We start from the raw sequence: 23,224 nt of genomic DNA, 5'->3' as shown, positions 1-23,224 counted from the left end.
CAAATAATCCATGAAAATATATTATTCTTTCCTACTGCTGTTAGATTCCCAACAGCATTTCTAAAAAGTTTCATTTCCTCGAAAAGTATGGTTTTAGCTTACTTTCATCTAATATTTACAAGCATAAGTCAATATAATAAAAAGATGTTTATGGAAGAACATTAAATTTTGAAAATTGAAAATAACGCATCTCGGAACAAAAGAAAACTACAAATAAATGATAACAGAAACGAATAAATGAAGCTTCCGACTTCCATCTCCCGGGAGTATTTTAAAATACTTTTTTACTAGGGAAAAATGAGTAGCTTGAGTTTCTGAAATTGTTAAAATGCTGTCCGGTCAAATATTTATCGAAATTTCACTTTTAAAAACAAAATAACACTGAAAACAGTTTTTCAAATTTAAATCTCATATATTTATTTTTAACACATTTTGCGAAATTTTAAACGTACCACTTTGGTATTTCTTAGAAAACTAACCAGTCTTTTAATAACTATTTTAATATTCAAAAATTTTCTACAAATACTTGTCATTTTTAGAAAGCTACTAGTTTTTATATTTACATTACTTTGTTTACTATTAAATATTTTTCACTATTTGCTGAATTCAAACTTATATCTACATATTTTTAAAGTAAAATTCTTTTTATTCCTGATGTTGCACAAATATTTTGTTTTGTATTTATTAATTTTAGTATTTATAATATATATTATCTTGCTTTTCTTATAAAATATTAATCTATTTTCTGAGGATTAAATAGCTTATAGGTGTTTGTACAATCACAATTTTTCGATGAAAAGAATTAAATTCCATTCGAACTTTACATTTTATGATATAGCTAGGACGTTATTTTTTTAAAAAATAGATCTATAAAAAGAAAATACGATTAAAAATTTCCTTTGAATAATTCTTTTTTATATTCATCACATTTTTTATGGGCCTGCTATGCATATGAATGTAAGTGATTGAATCTGCGTGGTACGGCAAGGTGGTGCAACTATTTTATATTATATTCTTTAATTGTTAATTTTCTTATTTTTACATTGTCTCAATTTAAAATTAATTTAATTCTTCTGCATCAATAAGTCAATGGGAATGGTCTCCCCAAAACACTTGTGGTGAAAGCTTATAAGCCAGTTAACAGCGACGCTACATGGGCAATTGCTTTTTTATCGTGGTAATGTTACAGGGCTGCGAACCACAAGGTCCCAGATTCTATCCTCCCTCATTACAAATCGCCACATTGGTGACCTCGGACGATGAACCTTCAAACTTCGTACAGCTGTTGAGGCGCCATCTACCCACAGCAACCCAAAGTCGTCAGACTCACTTGACGCAACAGCAACCACTCTCCCACACACGCTCGCCATAACGCTTGGCGCTACTCAAATGGGTACAGGCGCATTAGAATCAACATCAATAATGCATCACCACTCAACAGTCATATCGTTCGTCTCACCTCCAACTCACTGGAGGGAGAGTCTGTGATGAAAGTTTATAAGCCACTTAAAAGCTACGCTGCACGGGCAATTGCTTTTGTATCGTGGTCATGTTACTGGGCTGCAAACCACATGGTCGCAGGTTCTATCTTCGCTCATAACAATCCGCTACAAACTCCTCGTATACTTTTTGATAGTGATGTTTTGTTCCTTCCTATAAATTGAAATTGTGGCTCCCGGGTAATGCGACGAATGCCTTGTAGTCTACGGCAAATAATAATTACCAAATTTAAATCCTTAATGTGAATCTAGCATTTTTACTGAATGTATCGTATAATCTTTGGCGATTAATCTTAAGATTGTGGTTAATACACAAGTACCAGGCAATCTAACCTGCATTCCGGGCGCTGATTCGCGCCGCAATTTCATATAGAATTGAAATTGTAGTCACAAGATCACACGTCAAATTTCATGTACTTAAGTCACTGCGTTTTTGAGTTACCGTGTTTGCATACATGTGAAAATACAAAATGGCAGCCAATCAACCGTTTGTCATATTTGGTTTAAATGTGGTTTAGATCTAAATTTGATATGCTAAATCTGTGTACCAAATTTTATCCATTTAATTTTTTGCAGTATCAAGTTCACCGGTGAGAAGACAGGCAGACGGACAGGTTTTGAATAGATATCTATAACAATTTGATAAAAATCTAAAAATTTGGTATAAAGACCATATATCAAATTTCAACCATCTTTCTTAATGTATTTTTTGAGTTATTGTATTCAAGATAGACACTCCGACATAATATTAAAAATGCACTTAAGGAAGGTCTTAAATTGGTAGATTTGTCATTCGAAATTTTTTTACAAGGAAAGTAAAAACGGATACAGCTGTGCTCTAAATACGGATACCTTAAAGGATTATCTTTATATCGTAGTCCTCATGACACAAAGTGATAAAGTGACCATTCTCATCGACTTCTCTAGAAAATTGTTTCATCTTATTTCACGTTGATTGCGACCAGACATCTAAAACAGAGAGATTTGCTTTTGATATTGGAAAGGATATAAAAAATCAAAAATATGTGTAATATATTCTGCTTAATTAATCGGAAATATGTGACAGCTAGAAAGTAACATTACTTTATCCTTTTCTCCGCCAAATGTGCTGTGTGAAATAGAAGATATGGAAGGCCAGATTAATATCTAAAGGAAGATTGAAATTATAATTTTAAGAATATAATTAATACTTGGACTGGATAAAAGTTTAAGAAAATAAGCCTCAACGTGGGAAGAAAAAAATGTTACAATAAAAAAACTGAAATAATAAAGCCAAACAAACCATATTTATCAAATAAGTTGTATAATTTCAAAAGTAGACAAAATGCACAAAATTCTAAGATATTTCTCGCATTAAAAAGATGCATAATACTTCTATAATAAAGTATGTCTTCTGATCATTAACATTTAGAACTTATTCACCATATTTTAACTAACTAATATATTTTCAGTTAGATATATAAAATTGTGAAGCTCTATTCTTAAAAATATTTTACTCTTGTGTTATAAGACAAACGCCAAAATAAAAATAATTCTTTATGTAAGAATATAAAATTTATATTATTAAAGAAATATTAGATGGTGGACGGAATTTCTTAGTTGAAATTTTTTTAATACGCTAGAAATCTTTCATTTAAGCTTTCTTAATCTTCAACTTCGTTATGCATTTTGTTCGATTTTGTAATCAAACACCCGAGTACTTATTCATTATTAGATCAAGATTTTTCTTCCAGTTCTTCCACCTAAATAAATTATTATTTCTTCCAAAACTGGAAATCATTTATTATTTAATATCTTAGCTCTAATTTTTTCATCATTCATTAATATTCCTTTTTGTATTTGTTTCGCAATATTATTATTCTTTTATCATTTTCCATCCTGATGCATTCATTAAAAAGATTATATTCATTTTATGTGTCTCTTTTTACTTTTCAATATCAGCAGAGCCATGAAATGTAAGAAATTTTTCGTTGACTAAGAAATTATTTAATTATCATTTCATTTCTCCATTTTATTCATTTCAGCATATTATGGAATATTGGGAATGATGAGAGATTTTTTCTTGCTCATGAACACATTTCATTTTAATATTTCACATATTATTGCCTTAGCAGTTGTTCATAAACGTAAATTGCTGTGTAAAAAGCATTACAGTAATTATAAAAAAAAATTCTATCTTAATAAGAATTACACCACATCCTAATAGAGAATTTGATAAACATTCTGTTGCACTGGCTAATTAGAATTAATTACGATCATTCCATTATAAGGTAAATCCAGCTTTCATGATAATACTATAGTATAATGTATTTCAGATCATGAAGGGACGAACAACACATAAAAAAGAAAGAGGAAAAGGGAATTTAGTTAATAATAATAATAATAACATGCCTTGTCATCTTTTAATTCTTTAAAGGGCCATTTTTTTCTAGTCATATTATGTTAAAATATTTTTAGGCTTGAAATTAGAATAAGAAAAGGGATTCATTTAGCTTATTAGATAAATTTAATTTGATTAATTAATTAATTTGGTTAATTAATAATTAAGTGACAAATCAAGACACGTCATTTTGTCTGAGATAAAGAACTGAAGCATCTAAGTTTCTGACTTACTAAAAAAATTTGTCAGAACTTATGCCAACCTACATAATTTCATACAAAGATTGATAAATTTGGTGGGAAGCATACTTCCCACGGCCCTAGAAAGTTTTAAACCATATCATAATCGCGAAAAGCCGGCGACATGGCCTAGAGGTAGTGCTTCTTCCCCGTGATCTGGATGTTCCGAGTTTCGAGTCCTGATTCGGGCATGGTTGTTCTTCACCCTGTGTTCTATCTGTGAGGTGTGTGAAAGAGCCCCCCTGTAAAAAGGAGTTGTGCAAGCGAATGTGTATGTCATCTTCATAGGAGCTAGAAGTTAGACTTCTGCCTTCGGTTGCTCAGGGGTTTTTATTCTCAGGCGCTACTGCACGTTCTGCTTAAATCGCTGACAGTAAAGTGCTATAATTAACAACAACTCTAAAATAAAAAAAAATTGATTTAGGAGAACTGGAATGAAAAGCCAATCGGATGAATTACAAGGCACCATTGATCTGGGCTGTACTTACACAAATATTCTCTCAAGTTCTGATTGAATACGGAAAATATATAAAAGTTTAGAAATGATGAGATAAGGGGCATGCCCATCACGCCTCAAAATTCTTTATCACTTTCGTTAAATATCACGCATTTTCGAAAAAGCTCACCACTACATCCTCTACTTGTTTGGTACGAATGTAGCTATGTGTCATAAGAAATTTGAACAGTTGGTATGAATTGGTATTGCCCAAGTGTAAAGTTTCATCAATTAAAAGAACTTCATCATCTCCAACTTTCAACAGCCTTTTGCATCTTCCAACTCATCCTGGTGTCATTTCCACATGCATAAGCTTTTGTATATCATTTTGGCTTGTTTTCATGTTTTTCATCTGACCTCATAGTGTGTCTTGAATTTTGAATCGCTCCTGTGTATGATAATTAATTTTAATATTTTCATTCCTATGCAATTTACAGTTCCCAATAATTTAATTATGATATGAGAATGATTAATCGTGCTTAAATGAGGGACTAATTTTCTATTTTTAAAAAAGAAGATCAATCCCTCATGAATGGTATATAAAAAAGCTCCTAAAATCCTTTATTTTTGAAGCTTATTATATGCCACTAATTTCTCTATGTTTTGAAATTATATCGCAGACATCTGATGTTCAAATAATCTCTGTATGTTTTCTCTACAATAGTTTATCTAAGAATATTTTAATTCTATATTCAGGAGCAGAAAAGAAATTGAAACTTATCCTGATATATTTCTAAGAAACACAAATCTCTCTTTTTAAATCTTCTTTTTTTTTTATTATAATTCAAGAAAAGGTATCAAAATTTAATGTCTAGCTGTTAAAAGAAGATAGCTTTCTTAATTTCAATGTTTTACATGTTAAGAAACTGCCTTTTAAAAAAAAATTTTATTTTTTAAATGGAAAACATTCCATTATTTTCATTTGCAACATCACTTTTGCTAACTTTAACAAAACTCCAAAATGAAAAATGGATAAAACAAAAATTGCAATCGCACGTCCACAGATTTAAAGAGCATTGATTTCAAGTTTTATCATATTTTTAATCTTTTTTTTTTTGGCATGCATTCTTTCTTCTGCATTTCAAAAGGGAATACGCGTTTAGAAAAACATAGTAAAAGCAATTTAAATTCCTTTCAGTTTTTCAAGCTCTTTTTTTTCTGAGAAAAGCGTAAAAACGAGTTTAATTTCGAAATCCCATGTTAGCGATGATTTTTTAAAAATGCTTGACAAGTCTAGACACGTTCTGCAATTAAAGTTTAAATTCAAGACAGATACGTAGGAGTTTAAATTTCTGTTTTTAAGGGAACAACTCTTTTATTTGAAATATATTCGAACACAAGAAAAAAGAAATGAATTCAATAAATTTTAAATATAGAGTTATTTTTGCTCGTATTCTTTCACTAAGTTTTTATAATGAAGTGTTTTTTTTTTGTTCTATTTCTATTGCTCAAAAGTTGACAATGATAACTAAAAGAAATTTTCTTGGATTTCTAGTAAAATGAAAGTAATACTAAGAAAAAGTGTATTTCATTTGAAAGAAATAAGTTATTTCCTTCAACTAACAGTGTATCTCATTGTAAAAAAAAACCAGCACCAAGACAGATTTTGCTCATGCGTAGTATGCTTTTGTAGGTAATAAGGCTTATACCACCTATATTTATAGCGACGCATTACTATATCCATTCAAAGATAGAGATCTTCAAATCATGCTTTATTTTTACCAATGTATTTACATCACTATTTCCGAACAATATGTTATCAAAAAGAAAAAAGTTATTACTGAAGTAAGCACATAACTAATCATATGGAATAATGGTGATTATGAAAGCTTTTTGTAAAAGTGAAATATTGCTTAAATTTAAAGTTCAAATTTCTTTGTTATTTTAAAATTTATTCATGTTATAATGAATATGTTTGAAATTCTTAACCTTCTTTATAAATGTCTAAAGATCCCATTTTTTCTTACTTTAAAAATAAACGAAAATTATAATAATTTAAGAAAACTGTGCATAATATTCGAAGGAGTATAAACAGATTAAAAAATTTAAATATATAAGTGTATACTGTAGGAAACTAATCTTTCAGAATACTGATTGATAGGAAAGAAGTACTAATGGCTTTCTCCACATGTTTTTTGTGTGCGCACCGGATATACAAACAGAATCTGGCTGTCAATTCACAGGAAGTTGTTGATGAAATACAGAGGAAAGCAAAGAGAATGCCTCCTAACCATAACTCTGACTGTTTATTCCTACCTTAGTTTGATTTTAGTTTTATCCTTACTTTAGTCTTAGCTTCTCGAAACTGACTAATGTTCATAGGAAAGTATTTTTTGTAACTTCAGATATATTCAAATTTCTGATTATACATAGCCAATATTCGTAAATAATGTTCTTGTAAAATCAAATCAAGGATCTGATATAACATGCATATATAAGGGAAAGCACAGACATTTATAGTAAGATTTCGTCACATTTTTTATGAAAATATTCATATTTGTTTCATAATCGTTTAATAGATATTAGTAAATGAATCACTTCAACAATGTCTTTAAATTCTTTATTTCAAATGACGTACACACTAATACCTGTAATATTCTGTATAAAAAGTTCTGCTTTTTGCAGAAGTTTATGTCAAACCAAGACATTGAAACTAATCTCAACTGGTAATCTTTAAGATAAATGTATTCTCTTTGAATGATTGGTCAAGAATTAAAATCTTGATAAACGGGGGGCGGGCGGAGAAACCATATCGAAAACCTTTCCATTGTACAATAAATATCTAAAGTCTCTCACATGATGTGAATAGAAGTGCAAAATGTAACAGCTTGTTGTCATTGGGACACTTCCAGTTTTTATTCACAAACATTTTTAGGGAACGTGATGAGCTAGGATAGAACCTGGAACCTTGTGGTTTGCAGTCCAGTAACTAAACCATGATACAAAAGCGTACGCTCGTGTAACAGGATTATATGCTGTTCACCACAGATTCTCCCTCCAGTGAGACGAACGATATGGCTGTTGTCTAAATAGGCCTGTACCCAGTTGAGTAGCGAGTGTGGGTGAGTGGTTGCCGATGCTGCTGTGCCAAGTGAGTCTGAAGACTTTGATTGATGCGTCAAGTGAGTCTGGTTCCGGTTAGATGGCGTCACAACAGCTATAAGAAGGTTGAAGGTTCAGCGTCCGAGGTCACCAATTTAGGGAACGTGATGAGCTAGGATAGAACCTGGGACCTTGTGGTTTACAGTCCAGTAACTAAACCATGATACAAAAGCGTACGCACGTGTAGCGTAGTTGTTAACTGGATTATATGCTATTCACCACACATTCTTATAGCTTCCAAAATATAATTTCTATATTAGTTGACAGAATCATGCAACCATAATGACTGCAAGAAACATTTCCCATTTCTTCGAAGAAGCAACTCAAGTGCAAGAGTCGTTTCCACCAAAGAACCAGCATGCAAGAAGGTCTGTGTCTGCTAAATTCGTCGAAATGTCCACAAACATGACTCAAATGTCATCTTTTAACCACGTGTGATAATTAAGACTTCCGATTCAGATTAGTTCTCCAGCTGTTTCAAACTGGAACGTAAACTTAACAGATGTTAAGTTCGATGACCGATTTGATTGAAATATTGATACACTTGTTGCTATTAGCGATAGGCGAGGATCGAACTCGCAACCTTATGGTTCATAGGCGAGTAACATGACCACAAGACAAAAGAAATTTCTCATGTCTCGTGCCTGTTATCTGGCTTATAAAGCGTCACCACATTACTCCCCCTCTAGTGCGTCGGAGGTGAGACGAACGATATTTTGTCCTGTTTTTGTTGTTATTAGTGGTGATATTGGCTGTTGCGCCTCATCCATCTTTTTTTATTGGCTGATTATTTATCAGCTTCATTTATTTATTGGCTGATTATTTATCAGCTTCATTTTTTTTGGCTGATTATTTATCAGCTTCATTTTTTATTTATTGGCTGATTATTTATCAGCTTCATTTTTTTTTTATTGGCTGACTATTTATCAGCTTTTTATTTATTTATTTCTGGTAGAGGGCACCACAACAGTTGTATGAAGGTTTGCGTACATCACGTCCGGGTCACCAATGTTGCTATTAGCGATAGGCGAGGATCGAACTCGCAACCTTACGGTTCATAGCCGAGTAACATGACCACAAGACAAAAGTAATTTCTCATGTCTCGTACCTGTTATCTGGCTTATAAAGCGTCACCACACACTTCGATTACTGCGAAAAAAATATGCGCCAAATTCTGTCTATCTTGCTGGTTGCTTCCTTGAGGTATCCTTTTTCTTTATGCAGATACAGACATTTTCTAAAGAAGTATTTTGTAAAAAAATGTAATGAAAATATACGATTTTGTTGAAAAGGCAGATTATTTTAATTCGTAATGTTTTTAGTTTTTCTCTTAAGTGTTTTTGATTATGTTTTTACGTTAACATTTTAATGGAGAGTCAAATGAGCAAATAAGTACAATTTCCAATAATATTTTTGTGGATACAAAACAATCTTTCAAAATCTTAAACTCAGGAATTCCACAAGCTGTTTTAAAAATTTTTGATGCTTGCAATATTTTCCCTTTTCATACATATAATGCAAAAAAGCAATAAAAAAGGAAATTTTTGAAGAGCTACACACACACGTTTACATCTAAAGAGGAAAAAAGATTAAAATACAAATCCCATACCATGTTTGTCAAAAGAAAGGAACAAAAATCTTCTGATATTATATTGCTAAAGTAAGGGAAAAAGTAAGGTTGGTATAATTTATTTTCACTTACGGTTATCAGAGCAAGAGATAAAAGTTTCAGAGCTTTTAGATAAAGTGTTTTTCTCTTATAAACTATCCAAACTAACAAATAGATACAGTTATGTAATAAGGAACCAACTCCGAAACAGAACTGAAATACAGCTTTTTTTCGTAGATTGTTGATGAAAAAATTATAGATTTGAGATTTCGTAGATTCATTATTCCATTGAAATAATCCGTTCGCAACAAATTGCAGTTGGTTGGAGTTTTAAAAACAGACAATCGCGCTCGATAATAAATCTATAATTTATAAATTGATGGTGGATCTTTAATTGCATAACTTCATAAAATAATATATTAATTATGCTGTAGTGGGAATCTTTATTTAAATATTGGGCCTTTTGTTACAACTCTCCTGAAAAAACTTCTGAAAGACAATAAGAGACGTTTGCAACAGATTTGAATACGTGATGAATATCTTCTTTGAGGTTAAAAATCACTGTTTAATTTGTCGATGAGTCATCCATCTCAATGGATTTGAAAGGGTTGAAGGACTGGAATTTTTATGTTACCATGACTCTCTAACGATTAAAGATTAAATTATCATTCAAATGAAGTAATCGTCATAACGAATAACTTTTTGTACTAAAAGATTTTCATCAATTAAATTATATTAGAATGAAATTGTTGAAAAATGACTATCATCCTTTTTTCCAACTGCTTTTTTATCTATGTTTCTGATATATCGTTGGGAAACTCTCATCAATTACATTATCTCTTATTATTCTTTCTTCCTTTTAATTCCAACTTTTATAAGTAAAAAAAGGAACTTCGACAGAAGAGGGGTCCTAGTATCAAACAAAGGAACCTTTTTTTGTTTTTGTTTTTTTCTGTCTGTTCCTTTACAGGAATTTCGTTATTTTAACAAACTGAGATAGGCATAAATTTTATATTATCACTACATAATAGAAATAGACATGTAATATGAATCCAATTATCACATCAATGAAATAAATTCTATCATTTTAATATACAATATAGCAAGAAAAAGGTATCAAATTCATTTGAATTTAAAAAGAATTACTTCCAAACGTTTTTAAATAAGTGCACAGGGTGAGCAGAAAGACTTTTCTTGATTATAAAATTAATCAACAAATAACCATTGACTAAAATATTATAAAAAGTTTTAAATTAAAAAATTGAATCATTTTATCGTTTAAAAAATATCACAATTAGTTTATAAACATAAAAGAATACCAAAAAGGTTTTAATTTTTAACAAAATAGCGACAATAACACAAGAATTGTGGCGAGCCTTAAGTCCATATGAAACCGAAATGGTCACTTATATTAAAAGGGAAGCAATAAAAATGCAAGAGGTTAGTTGGTTGGTTTGGTTAACTAGAAGCAACACTAGGGCTTTTTGGGATGGACCTCGTAATTTTAAACCGTGGTCGGATGACGAGGACGACACCTGCGCTGGAACTCCCCTCTCCACACCACACCAGCGGGAGGACGTTTGGTCATGGCGGATTTAACGTGCAAATGACCCCCTTACACGACGGTTCTTCGGTGGAATCGGGTCAAGAACCTGAAACCCTCCGGTTCCGAAGCCGAGACCTTACCACCAAGCCACCGCGGCCCCCATGCAAGGCCATAAGAAAACTGTGGCTGATTTTTCTTTATAAGTTGAAAGAATTCTTTTCTTATCGGAATAGGTTCTAGGAAATAAACAAAGCATACGTTATTTTTTCTACAACTATATGTGTATTAGCTTCATATTTTGAAATAACTAGTGTAAACAAGTGTAAAAAAATAGAATTTTAAGAAAATAATAGTAACAAACGCTTTTATTTTTATATTATTTAAGAATTATTTGGACCAATGTCATCCTTAACAAATAGTTTCTGAGAAATAAACATAGTAACTATTTGCACTTTTGCTGGGCGTAGATGCCTTTATTATGACCGGAAGTTAAGAAAGACTGTAACCGACAGTAATCAAGTTGCATTATGTGCGTGACGAATGAATACTTCTTTTGTTCGCTTCTATCCCCAGACACTGCGGGAATGCATTTATTTCATTCCACGGAAAAGAGCGGACGACACTAAACATCGTAAAAGCGTTCTTAATTTGATTCTGAATCAGCTGCTGTTCGATATTAAAAGCCGCTCCCTCGCTTTTCCAAGTTTCTTTAACATTGTTCTGCAAGAATTTACTATGAAGCAAAGGTTTCTGTAATTTTATTATTCTGGAGATAAAAGCATGTTGTTCGACATAATTATTTTATTATGACATATATGTTGTGTGTGTGTATGAAAAATAGTTAAATGGAATCCGACAGGAAATGTTTTAAAATATTTTGCAACAGTGTAGCCTCATCCTGAATTTTTTGTAAATCCATATAAGGAATATTAAATCAAAAAATGTATTAAAATATTTAAAATTGGAGTAAAGTGTTACGAGAAATATTTTTACAGTCTTCTTTGTTAGACATAGCTATTTATTCAGTTTATTTTATATTTAAGAATTTGTTTTTTTACTTTAATTAAATTAAAGTGTAAATTGTTTTTCTATATCACTACAGAATTTTCTTAAAGCTGTGGTTGTCTGTAAAGATGTTTCTATGTAGATGAACTCACTTGAATTTCTTTATAAGCAAATAGCTCGGATACATATTTTCCATTCTTTAAATCAAATGTATCTTACAGTTATAAATTTTCGAAACTTACTTACTGTTTATGTATTCCAATAAGAATAAATTTAATTAAATTTCTCATGAAAAAAATGTTCTAAAAATGTTGTTTAAAGCATTCTAAAATGGAGAAGCTCAATTCTTTTTGCAGAATAAAAGTTTTAGAGAGAATAAAAAAAATGATTTGCAAAGGAAATATGTATCTACTACATTTTTCGAGAATGTTAAATGTTTCGAAGAAAATAATGAAAATGAATGAATGTTTTTAGAGAATGAATGAATGATGTTAAATTATTTCTGTTTATATCAATTATGCAGTGTAAATATTATCACATATCCTTAGATATAGTGGGAACCTTTTTTATCTGACAGATCTAACTCATTGTAGTCTTACCACCATACATGGGTAAGTCTGATGACCATCATGAGTGTTTATCAGGACTCGTTGAATAGTCAGAATGGACCGGAATGGTGACTCGCTCCCAGTGAGAAGGTATGTTTTGTAAGCCGCAACTTATCGGAATCATTACTCGTGATGGCGGAACTCGTGATTATTGATGTAAATAAAATTACTGCGTATATCAGAAGGTGATATCAATCCTTACAGCAATTTCGTCTGCATATTAGTTCAATACCGGATTTAGTCCGCCATAACTTTAAATTTCTAATGAATAATTTAGCACTTATATTTGCAAATTTAATTCAGAATTTGTAATTGCGAATATTTTCAATTTAGAAATTTACATTAAGACATCGGCATAGTGGCAGAGCATTGATTTCCAACTCCGAGTCTCCGATTTGAAACACGATTGCACCATGTCTGTAGAAAATGCTTCGGAAATTCGATACTAATTCTAAAATAGAACTGGAATAATTTCAAAAGGAGATCACATCAACATGAAATTATATAATATAATCAAGTATATGTTAGCTGCAAACTATGTGGTTATCAGTTTAAGCGCTTATTGGATTTTTTTTTCATTCTTAAGTTTTTTTATGAATGGTTCTTTCTTCTTTATCACATATTATAATAACTTTTATCAGAAGTATCTTAATATTTGTTTACCATACTGAAATATTCTAATTTTTAGTTATTTGTTTCTATGATACAAATCTTTTAAATTATTTGCTTTTGCCTGCGATTCCATTAAAAATAAATTAAATGCTATTCCTATGAACATACTTTATATCGAATATCGTTTGGAAGTTTCTCAGAAAATAAATAAAGATTAATTTAATTCTCTGCTTATGGAACTCCAAATGTATTCTCAGACAATGGAATGTTTTGTTTATTTAGAAATTTAGAATATTTTGATTTTTTTGGAAATATTTTCAAAAAAATCAAAATATTCTAAATTTAAATTTTAAAGATTATATTAATTACCATTTTAGACGAATCAAGATTTAAAACCAAAGTATTCAAATTGGATCTAATTATCATTTAATGCATTTCTGGTTCACTGATGAATGCCATGCTAATAAGTATATAGTTTTATGCGCAAAACTGAACGAGTTCGATCCGTTTCAAGACAGATTGTATGAAATGTAATGATTATTTTGGAGAAAGAAGGGATCAGAATTTTATTCAGATAAGTTTCTCAAAACCAACCACATTTCAAAACATGCGATTTGATATCGGTTTTCTTTTGTGTCCAATATTCGTTTATCTAATATTAGTTCACCGGATAGACATTTTTCAATTAACATTTTATTGCATAGATTATTTACTTTCCGTCAATCAAATACCTAATTATTGGCTCGAAAGTAACACCTAGAAATTTTAAATTTCTTGTTCTTAATCAGGAGGAGGAGTTCCCCCCCCCCTCAAAACTTTTTCACATACTCTCTAAGAAATTTGGCATGACAGAGAACGCCTTGCAGGGCATTGGCGTACAGTAGTTAAGGAATATTAACTTTTGGCTTGAATTTAGCATTTTTACTGAATCTATTGTGTTATTCTTGGTATCGATTAATCCTTGATTAGATCTATCGATTAATCCTTAATACGCGTTAATAATATCCAAAAATCGAATTTGTGTTTTAGATCACTTTTCTAGACAAATTTAAACAAACATTTGCCACAAAATGCACTTGTAGCCACAAATTCCCATACAAAGTTTGATATATTTAAGTCATTACGTTTTTGAATTATCATATCCATATGTTTCTAAAAATACAGACCGACAGACAATCAACCGTTGTTGGATGTGGTTCAACATTTGATCGGCGTCTACATTCTAGGTGTTAAATTTGTGTACCGAATCTTGACTAACTCTCTTAGTTTTGTATTTATCGTGTTAACTTACACTCAGATAACCGGACAGGCAGACTTCCTCTGAATAGATTTTATTCAAAAGTTCATAGAAATCTGCAAATTTGGTGCAAAAACTGTATACCAAATTTCAGCCGTCTAGCTCAAATCGTTTCTGAGTTATCTTTGTCACAGACAAACAGATGGATATTTTCGAATGATCTGTTTTACGAATTCAGTGATGTTGAATTCGTAAACGTAGAAACGTAGTAAAACGTAGAAATTCGTCAAAATACCGAGTTCGAATATTTTTACGATTACTATACTTCTCTATACTACGTGTACGAGAAAGTAAAAACTTGCAAACTGGAACATTTTAATTTTGTTCCTACTCAACACAATTAGAATCAAACATTATACTATTCTCCTTTTGTTTGTTCCCCAATCATAATCTTCATATATAAATGAATTTTACCTTAATTTTAATTTATGTCAGAATATTGTTTCTATTAATTAGTTTTAAAATATTTCTCAGATTAATTTCAAATGGCTTCACCTTATCTTACTGAAAATTTTATCTCGAACTTTCTCTGAAATGTAACGATAATTTTGTAGTACAAAAAGTTTAAACAGTTGAAGTTATTCAAAATCATTCCTCTTTAAAAAAAATTTCCCGCCTCTAATAATTGCTTGCAATACTAATTGCTTTTAGTTTATTGACTAAAATTGGAGAAAAGTAATACTTCTCCTTCATTTCATATTTATTTTTTGCATATTTTGAAAGCTGTTAGTGAAGAGATAATATAACTTCTGATTATTTTGGTAATTTCTTTCAAAATAATCCAGACTTGCTGATGCTTGCGATTTCAGGGGATTTTTTAATTCACATTTTAGAACAAATGTATAAAGTCTGAAAGTAAATAATTGCAGCCAAAATACTAATTTTTATTGTTTTCATGAAATTAATAATACATACAAACATTTTTGCAATTTTTTTTTCTTAAACAAAAAAAAATGAAAAATTAATGAAAAAACATTTATATTCATTATAATTGTTTTTACTTAATATATTTTCGAATCACTCTTAATCATTTGCCAAAAGATATCTAGAGAATGTATTTGCAAAATCATAAATTAATCATTTTTAATGGTTTATGACTAAATAAGGTGTTAATTTTTCTTATATCCTTAATGATTCCTTTTAATTATTATTAGAATTTAATAATTAGAGATAATTTATTACTATAGCTTTACAATTATTTAATTTCAAAACATTGTTAAAATCTTTTTTCCATTAAACGCTGCTTCAAACAGACAGACCATCGCAAAAAAAAACCTTGAAATATTCTTGAGATTCATTTCAGAGAAAAGAAAGCTTCAAAAGCTAATTATTTCAGACAAAAAACCTTTTCATTGAACTAATTAACCGCTTGAAATAATTACTTTCTTTTCTTGTAGTAGACAGTTTCAAGCAAAGACTCTGGAATTCTGAGAAATGCAATTAAATTATAATTATTCTTAGGAATTTCTCCAAATTAAGGATGTCATTATCTCCGTTTAAATTTATTATTAAAGCAGTAATCTGCCTTTTATTTTCCTATTCTTCGAAGATCAGTAAAAAGGTGGAAGTCCTTTTAGAAAAAAAAATGCAAATTCTAAAATACTAGTTTTGCTTATCAATATTATATAAGGGGCTTGGGTTAAACTTAGGATAATAAGAGCTATATATCAAATATTTAATAATACGCTTTCGATTATATTCAATTTTATTATTTTTTTATTAAAATTTTCTCAAATATTTTTTTGGAAACTTTATATGCTTGGCTTCAAAATAGCTTGGCTTTTTTTCATCTCCAACCACAACATGCCTCCAATTTTAACTCCAAGCACAACATTTTTTACGAAAATGCTACCAACAAAATTAAATAATAGATAAGTAATATATTTAAAAAACACGACATGCTATTAACAGTAGACAAAACATTACGCATGTCACTAAAATAGCAATCTAAAAGATAATTATTAAAAAGGCATCATGTGTCAAACGAGCGCATTATAAGTTTGCAGTTGTTAAAATATGGGCAAATTAAATCTAAAAGTAACAGAAATTGCTGCTTTTTTTAAATGCAAATTTATCATTAAAATATATTATTTATTTTATATATAATAATAAAAATAAATATTTACCTAAATATATTGTATTAAATATAATTATTTATGAAATAAAAAGGGAAGATGTTCGATGAAAACAGTTTAACGCTAGTATGATTTAACAGAATATTCTAATTAAATATTGCTGTTAAAATATTAGCAAATACTTCGAAGCTAGAAATTAGAATAAGAGACGCGTATGTTTGCTTATAGTATCGATTCTAATAATTATAGGAAAAAATTTATGGGTCATCAAAGAGAGCAAAGTAATGTCATTTTCAGTGCCGATTATCCCACTAGGTAGATTAGAGAGATGTCTGAGACAGCTGAGACGCGGTCACAAGCAAGTCGATTAAAAGACTTTATTTTCCTAGTTGTAAAATAAATAATATGGTAAAAAATACAAGAATTCAGAGAATAATAAAATACTAGGATAGCACCAACACCTGGTCTTATATAATGTGCAGAAATGTGAAACTAAATCATCTTGTTAAAAGAGGGGCCTCATAATGTGCACTACCTAGGGCTGCAAAACACCTAAATCGACCATTGGATGTTCATAAAAATTTACTCTGCGTACCTGATGTAATTTACTGAGTTTTGAGAATTTTTTAAATATTAGCCACTTTTCCAGAAAAATTTTAAGGATTGGAACTAAAACATATTCTTATTCTGTCATCTTTTTCAAATTTTTTGAGATGATTATTCAAATATTTCTATCTAATTTAAAGCACTAACGACAAAATAATTTTATTCATTGATTTTTTTTATTTATTGTTTTTCTGAGTTCAAAGATATTTCTCGCTTGTCGGCAGACTATTCATGGTAGTTTTATTTCTTCACTGATTTTGAAAAACCCAAGAATGCTCAATTTTCAAAACACTAATTTATATTGATAATTTCATAATAGAATTTAATTATTTAGTCTTTTGCATGCAAATATTTTTAATTGCAAAAAAATTTCTAAAGCATTGTTTGTTTTTATATAGCTTTTAAAATTATTTATATACTTTAAAGATAATACTTGTCAATCAAATGATTTTTTTTAAAAAAGTCACAAAACAACTCCGTTGATAGCTTAAAATTTCTAATAATACTCAAAATTATCTTTCCCATACTTACAAAATGTAAATAATTTTTATCTAATCAGTAATAATTATCTCTTAACTAATTGTAATTAACAGCAAGCGATTTAATTCTTCAGAAATTTTAGATTTAATACTAGTAAAGAGTTTAATAATAATTAGCAGTTAACAGACGGGAAGAAAAAAATAAAAGTTAGCTAATTTGTTATTATTTTCTGAACACATTTTTTTATTTATATTTTTTTCTCGGTAAAAACAATTTATATTAAGCAGCTTTATTTATTTCGTCATGTTAGTTATTTATCTATTTTATTTTATTTGGACAAATTAATTTTATTTTGGATACATTGCATTTCAGCATACATTTTATTTAAAGCATTTTACACTTTAGAAAGGATTTGAAATTCCTTTTATTTAGTAGTGCTTACTTACTATTTTATTAAAAATTATATCAATTAGAGTTTTATTTATATTTAGCATTTTATATACTTCTTTATATTTTGGTACAAATGATTCTTCCTAAATTTATTCATTCCTAGTTAATATGAAAAGTTTAATTTCTACAATAATTGCGATAGTATCTCATAATTGAATATTCTTTATCAATAACTGGAAAGAATTTTTAATAAACCAGCAAATATTTTTACATACATAAAAACTCTCGAGTAATAACAATCTATATTTATTTTTATTTTCCATAATACTCGCTATTTTTTCATTTCACTCCAAGAATTTTGAAACATTGCAAACTCTGCAGAAAATATAGCATAACATACTACAAGCGCATTTTTAATGAAACTCACTAATGCAGTGACTAGATAACAAATAAAACTAATTTTTCGACCTTGTATAAAACATATTTCAACCAATTACCAAATTAATTAACAATAGAATAAAAGTTTTACAATTCAAAACTCAAAAATCATTTCGTCCTATAAATTGTCCTGGTATTTCATGTTTTGACTTAATTGCTAAAAAAAAATAAACTTTTTAAAAATGTTATATTTTTTTTTCTATGTTAAAAATCATTTATGAATTAATATAGCTTGATTTTTTTTATAATTATGACAAATTTTTCATTTTCTTTCCAAGAATAGAAAAATATTACAATATTTCCAAAATTTGCAAACGCAACAATATGAAAATATCTATAATAAGCTTGATTGTTCAAAACCTATTTGTTTATCTAATTAATTTTTGCAACGTTTTGATTTAATCGTTAAAAAAGGTAAACTTTTTAAAAATCTGATATCTTTTTCTGTTAAAAATCCTTAATAAAGTATAATAGGACGATTTTTATTTTTTAAATTTATAAAATGCAACACAATTTAAATATTTATGACAGGATTGATGTGTTTCAAATTTATTTGTTTATCTAATTGATTTTTGCATTGTTTATTTAAAATATAAATCTAATCTTTCTACCCCGGATAAAATATCTTCCAAACGCTTAGCAAATTACTGCACCAGTCAAAGGAAAATTAGCGTCGCAAAATTCAAAAAAACCTACTCACCTTTCGGTGCAAATTCTTCGCCTGTGATTATGTGGATAGAGCATTTTAGTGAGACAATCACGTGTCGGAGCTCTTGCGTTCCTTAAGAGTAGGAGGGAAAGAAGATCTTCCTGTACATTTCCCGCATCCGAGTGAAAACGTAACTCCCTCCACTCCTTTTAGTAGGGGACGGGGCGAAAACGAAGATAGCGACACCTCACGGAAAGCGCAGGAATGATATAATTCTAGAGCAATAGTGCTGCAGAAATAAAGAATTTGCTGCTTATAATCCTGCTATTCCCGGTTCTGGCTCCATCCTAAACTGTCCATCTGAATAATCTGAATACCTTCAGTTTAAAAGAAGATGTGACGATTCTTACTTCTGGTGCAAATCTAAATTTCGTTTAGCACGTAAAAAAAAATTATTTTTTTTACGTCTTGATAGTTTTATGGACACATAATTAATACAAAAATTGCAAATTACATCTCTAAAGGCGAAAAAATTTTAAAAATTTCTTTTAAATTTTAAGGCTTAAAATTATTTTTATTTTATGTAAAATAGTACTCAATAACTCTCCCTCAAAAAGTTTTTTGAAATAAGTTAAAACTTTTTTTTAAATTTAAAGTTGTTGTTTTTTTTTAATTTTGAGCTTTTTTAAATATGAAGATTTTTCTCCGAATTTTTTTTCCAGGTAGCTATTAATATACTACATAAAACTTAGTATGGATTTCCTCATGTCAACAGTATTTAATTTTTTATAATTTTTTTATTGTAGAAAACATAAAAAAATCCGAAAAATGCAAAAATTTTGATTTTGGATCTTTTTAAAAAATTTACTACACACTTTAAAACGAATTCCATATTAAGTTTTATAAAACATATATTTCTGAACATTAAAAAAAATTGACATCTCTACCTCCCTTTTTAAGAAAACTTAGGCTTTCGAAATGTAGCATATAAGCAAAAACACAACATGGAGAAAAATTAATTAAAGTTTTGATTCATCTAAATCATAATATAAAATCTATTCAATTTGCCTATAACTTTTACAAAATGTGATTCAAGTTATTCTAAATTGTTTAAAGCTAAAAAATGCAAGAATTGTTTGAAACAAAATATTATATTTGTATATTGAAGATATAAAAAAATTAATGAAAAATCAAAAATTTAAAAATCTTTATCATAATTCTTTTAAAAAATTAATACTCTTATCAAAATTGATTTTGAGCATTTACTCCAAATGGCACTGCGGAGAATCTCATTGGAGTTTTGAGTCCTGAACCGAATACGTCACTCTAATAGCTCATTTGATGCATGCCTTTGGTAAATTAACAATATCTTTGCCAAATGAGCTTCTTTTGCAGGTGTTTGAATCTGAAAAATGGGCGTGGCAGCATAGTTTACTCTCCTGTCATGAATCCATAATTCTTCAATAATTTAATAAAAAATAAAACTACAGCTCTAAAATTTTGCAGGCACATTTAGAAAGACTCAATTTATCATATGAGCCAGTAAAAAAAATTCGAGTTTTTGATGATTTTTCGACTACCGTGTCGCCTTAATTTATATATTATTTTTTTTTCTTTCTTGGATATATAAGTCTGATGATCATCCAAAAATTATATATCCACATTTCAAACCTTCAGAGACCAAAAGACGCATTTTTTGCACTATGTCTGTCTGTCCATTTATCAGTCTATATATCTATAGAAACAATAATTCAAAAATGCTTTGAACTCAATAGCTGACATTTGGAACATGGACTTATGACTTTTAGATTTATATCAAATTTAGAACGAAATCAATTTACAAGAAGTTTTTCTGACTTTTTGTTCAAGTGAACTCAAACATTGGTGTAAAAAATCAGTATACACATTTACCATATAAAATGCAGATAAATATTAAATTTTGCACTAAATCTTTCGAACAGTTGACCGTCTATTGGTTTATACTTTCGTATGCAGGTAAAGGCAATAAATCATAAATCCAATGAAATTCAGCATGTTATCTTTAACGGTAACAATAGTTTTGAACCAAATTTAAGTGTCAATCAGCTGACACAATATGTCCAAAATACATAATTCTTCGGGAGAAAAATTAGACATTTTTGTGAAATTTTCATTACAATGTATAAAATGAAAAAAAAAATTCTTAATATTTTTTATTTCAACTAATATTCAAATCCTCTTCATAATCCAAACCAGTTTCAATTTCAAATCCAATTGTATTGAAATTCAGTTTTCGTCTTGTTTGAAAGATCTTGATTTCGTGAAAATTCATTTTTTTAAATTGCTTGGGGAAAAAATGTGAAGAAGGGAATTATATCAGGGCGTACTGCATCATATTTATGAAATTATTAATAGTAAATCTCTAGATCGTAAATTCAAAATAATATTTCATAAGATTCGAAGAGATAGAGTACAGAAGTATAGAGTGGTATCATTATGTCAATAGTTCAGTTCTTTTTACTTGTTTATGTGTAATGAAAAAAGAAAATGTTTTTTATCTGTTGAAAATTTCAATCCAGAGATTTTGATGTATCTCTACGTTTTAAGTCTCTCTGAATCCGGAAAGATTATACTTGGAACATGAAAATAAAAATAAACATGACAATTCAAAATACAATTGTAAAATTTAGTATGCGGTCTTTACAGCAGAATCCAAAATACATTTAAGAAATTCAGCATGTGGTCTTTATAGCAGAATTGTCGATTTCTGTCAAAATTAGACAATGTTCTACAGTGAAAATGATTTTTATTAATCCAGCGGTGTATATGTCAACATTATAAATCAATAATCAAACAAATAAATAACAGTATATAATTTTACAATGCTGATAATTAGCAAAATTTGTATCAAATCCGTAAAAAGGATGGGTTTGTATATTCGCGTGTAAGTTATTGTGCTAATTCAAAACGCATCACTTATACAAATTTAATAAGCTTCCTTGTAGTCAAAAATGTTAATAAAATTTGATTAACATTTGATTTGTAGTCAAATGTTCATCAAAATTTGAACTTGGAACGTATTTAAAAATATGAGTACAAAGAAAACAGAATTCTGAATTGAAATCTTATTTGCATTAGAGAATATATTTTTTTATAATTTATGTGATATCTCAATGAAGTATTCAATAAAAAATTTCTGATTCATTATAAATTTCAGTTTTTAATTTTACTTTCAAAAGAACTTAAATGACTTAAATAACAATATTTTATTTTGTTTCAGAAAATAGATGTAGTTTCGAAAAAAATGTGAAGTTTAAATTTTATACAATCCATTGGTCCTAAGGAATCATATTCAGTGAAATACTCTTGACACTCCAATTTTTAAATTTAAAAATATATATATTTATATTCAATAATGTCGATATTTTTGAAGTTCTCAGACACTTTTCTCTTGAATTTATCATTTTGGAAAATATCATGTTTCATGTTTAATTCATTTCTTACTTATGCGTGCAAAAAATTACATTTTTATAGGTTTAACTTGCAGGAAGGATTAACTTAATCTTTTAATTTGAGATTTTGTTTCACGATAGCAACACATTGATAAAAAGTTCTCATGCAGGCATAAAGTGATCATCCAATTTTTATTTTTATTTTGTTTAAAATAAAGTGCTGGAAAATATACTTTAAATATTTTAAACGTTGATTTAAAAAATTGCAATTTAATTTATGTATTAAAATCGGTATACATAAAAAGATACTTTTATTTAAGTTTAAGATGATATAAAATTCATTTTCAGTCTGTATTACTTTCGGAAGTCATCGCTGAAAGACGCCAAGATTTCAATTAAATTTTAATTAATTAAAATATCAAAAGAGGGGTTAGTTAAAGTAATTATTAATTCAATTAAAATTATTAATTCAATCATTTTCGATGTGCATATTCCCATCCTGCAAAGTAGATCTGTGCCAACTTTGGTAGCTCTAACTCAAACGGTTTAGCCTGTCATGCGCCAATACATTCGTACATGCAAACACACATTCATCTTCATTACAAATAAAGATTAGTATTCATAGGCTGTCAATCAGCACTTTAAGAAAATGCAATTTTCAAACATTTACATTACGTTTTTGATATTGAAAGGCTCATTTATAAATATTCTAAAGCAAAAGATGTTTTTTTTTTGTGTTGTTTTAATAAAAATGAGAACATC

At 28.9% G+C, this 23,224-nt stretch overlaps 1 protein-coding gene across 2 annotated transcripts in view; it reads right to left on the bottom strand.

Moving 5' to 3' along the window:
• Positions 1–23,224, bottom strand: part of LOC129963829 (uncharacterized) — a 192,110-nt gene that overhangs the window by 121,835 nt on the left and 47,051 nt on the right. The window contains exon 1 of one of the 2 annotated variants that reach the window (XM_056078402.1): positions 19,083–19,208. The exons of the other annotated variant lie outside the window; for it this stretch is intronic. Within the exon in view, the coding sequence (XP_055934377.1) occupies positions 19,083–19,126 (44 nt within the window). The 5' untranslated portion in view covers positions 19,127–19,208. Of the gene's footprint in view, positions 1–19,082; positions 19,209–23,224 lie in introns of those variants that run through there. 2 annotated transcript variants of the gene reach the window in all.

The sequence above is a fragment of the Argiope bruennichi genome, chromosome 3 (assembly GCF_947563725.1).
Source record: "Argiope bruennichi chromosome 3, qqArgBrue1.1, whole genome shotgun sequence".
Classification (NCBI taxonomy): Eukaryota; Metazoa; Arthropoda; class Arachnida; order Araneae; family Araneidae; genus Argiope; species Argiope bruennichi.
Note: the sequence above shows the minus strand (reverse complement) of the source record. Positions and strands in the feature narration are given on the sequence as shown.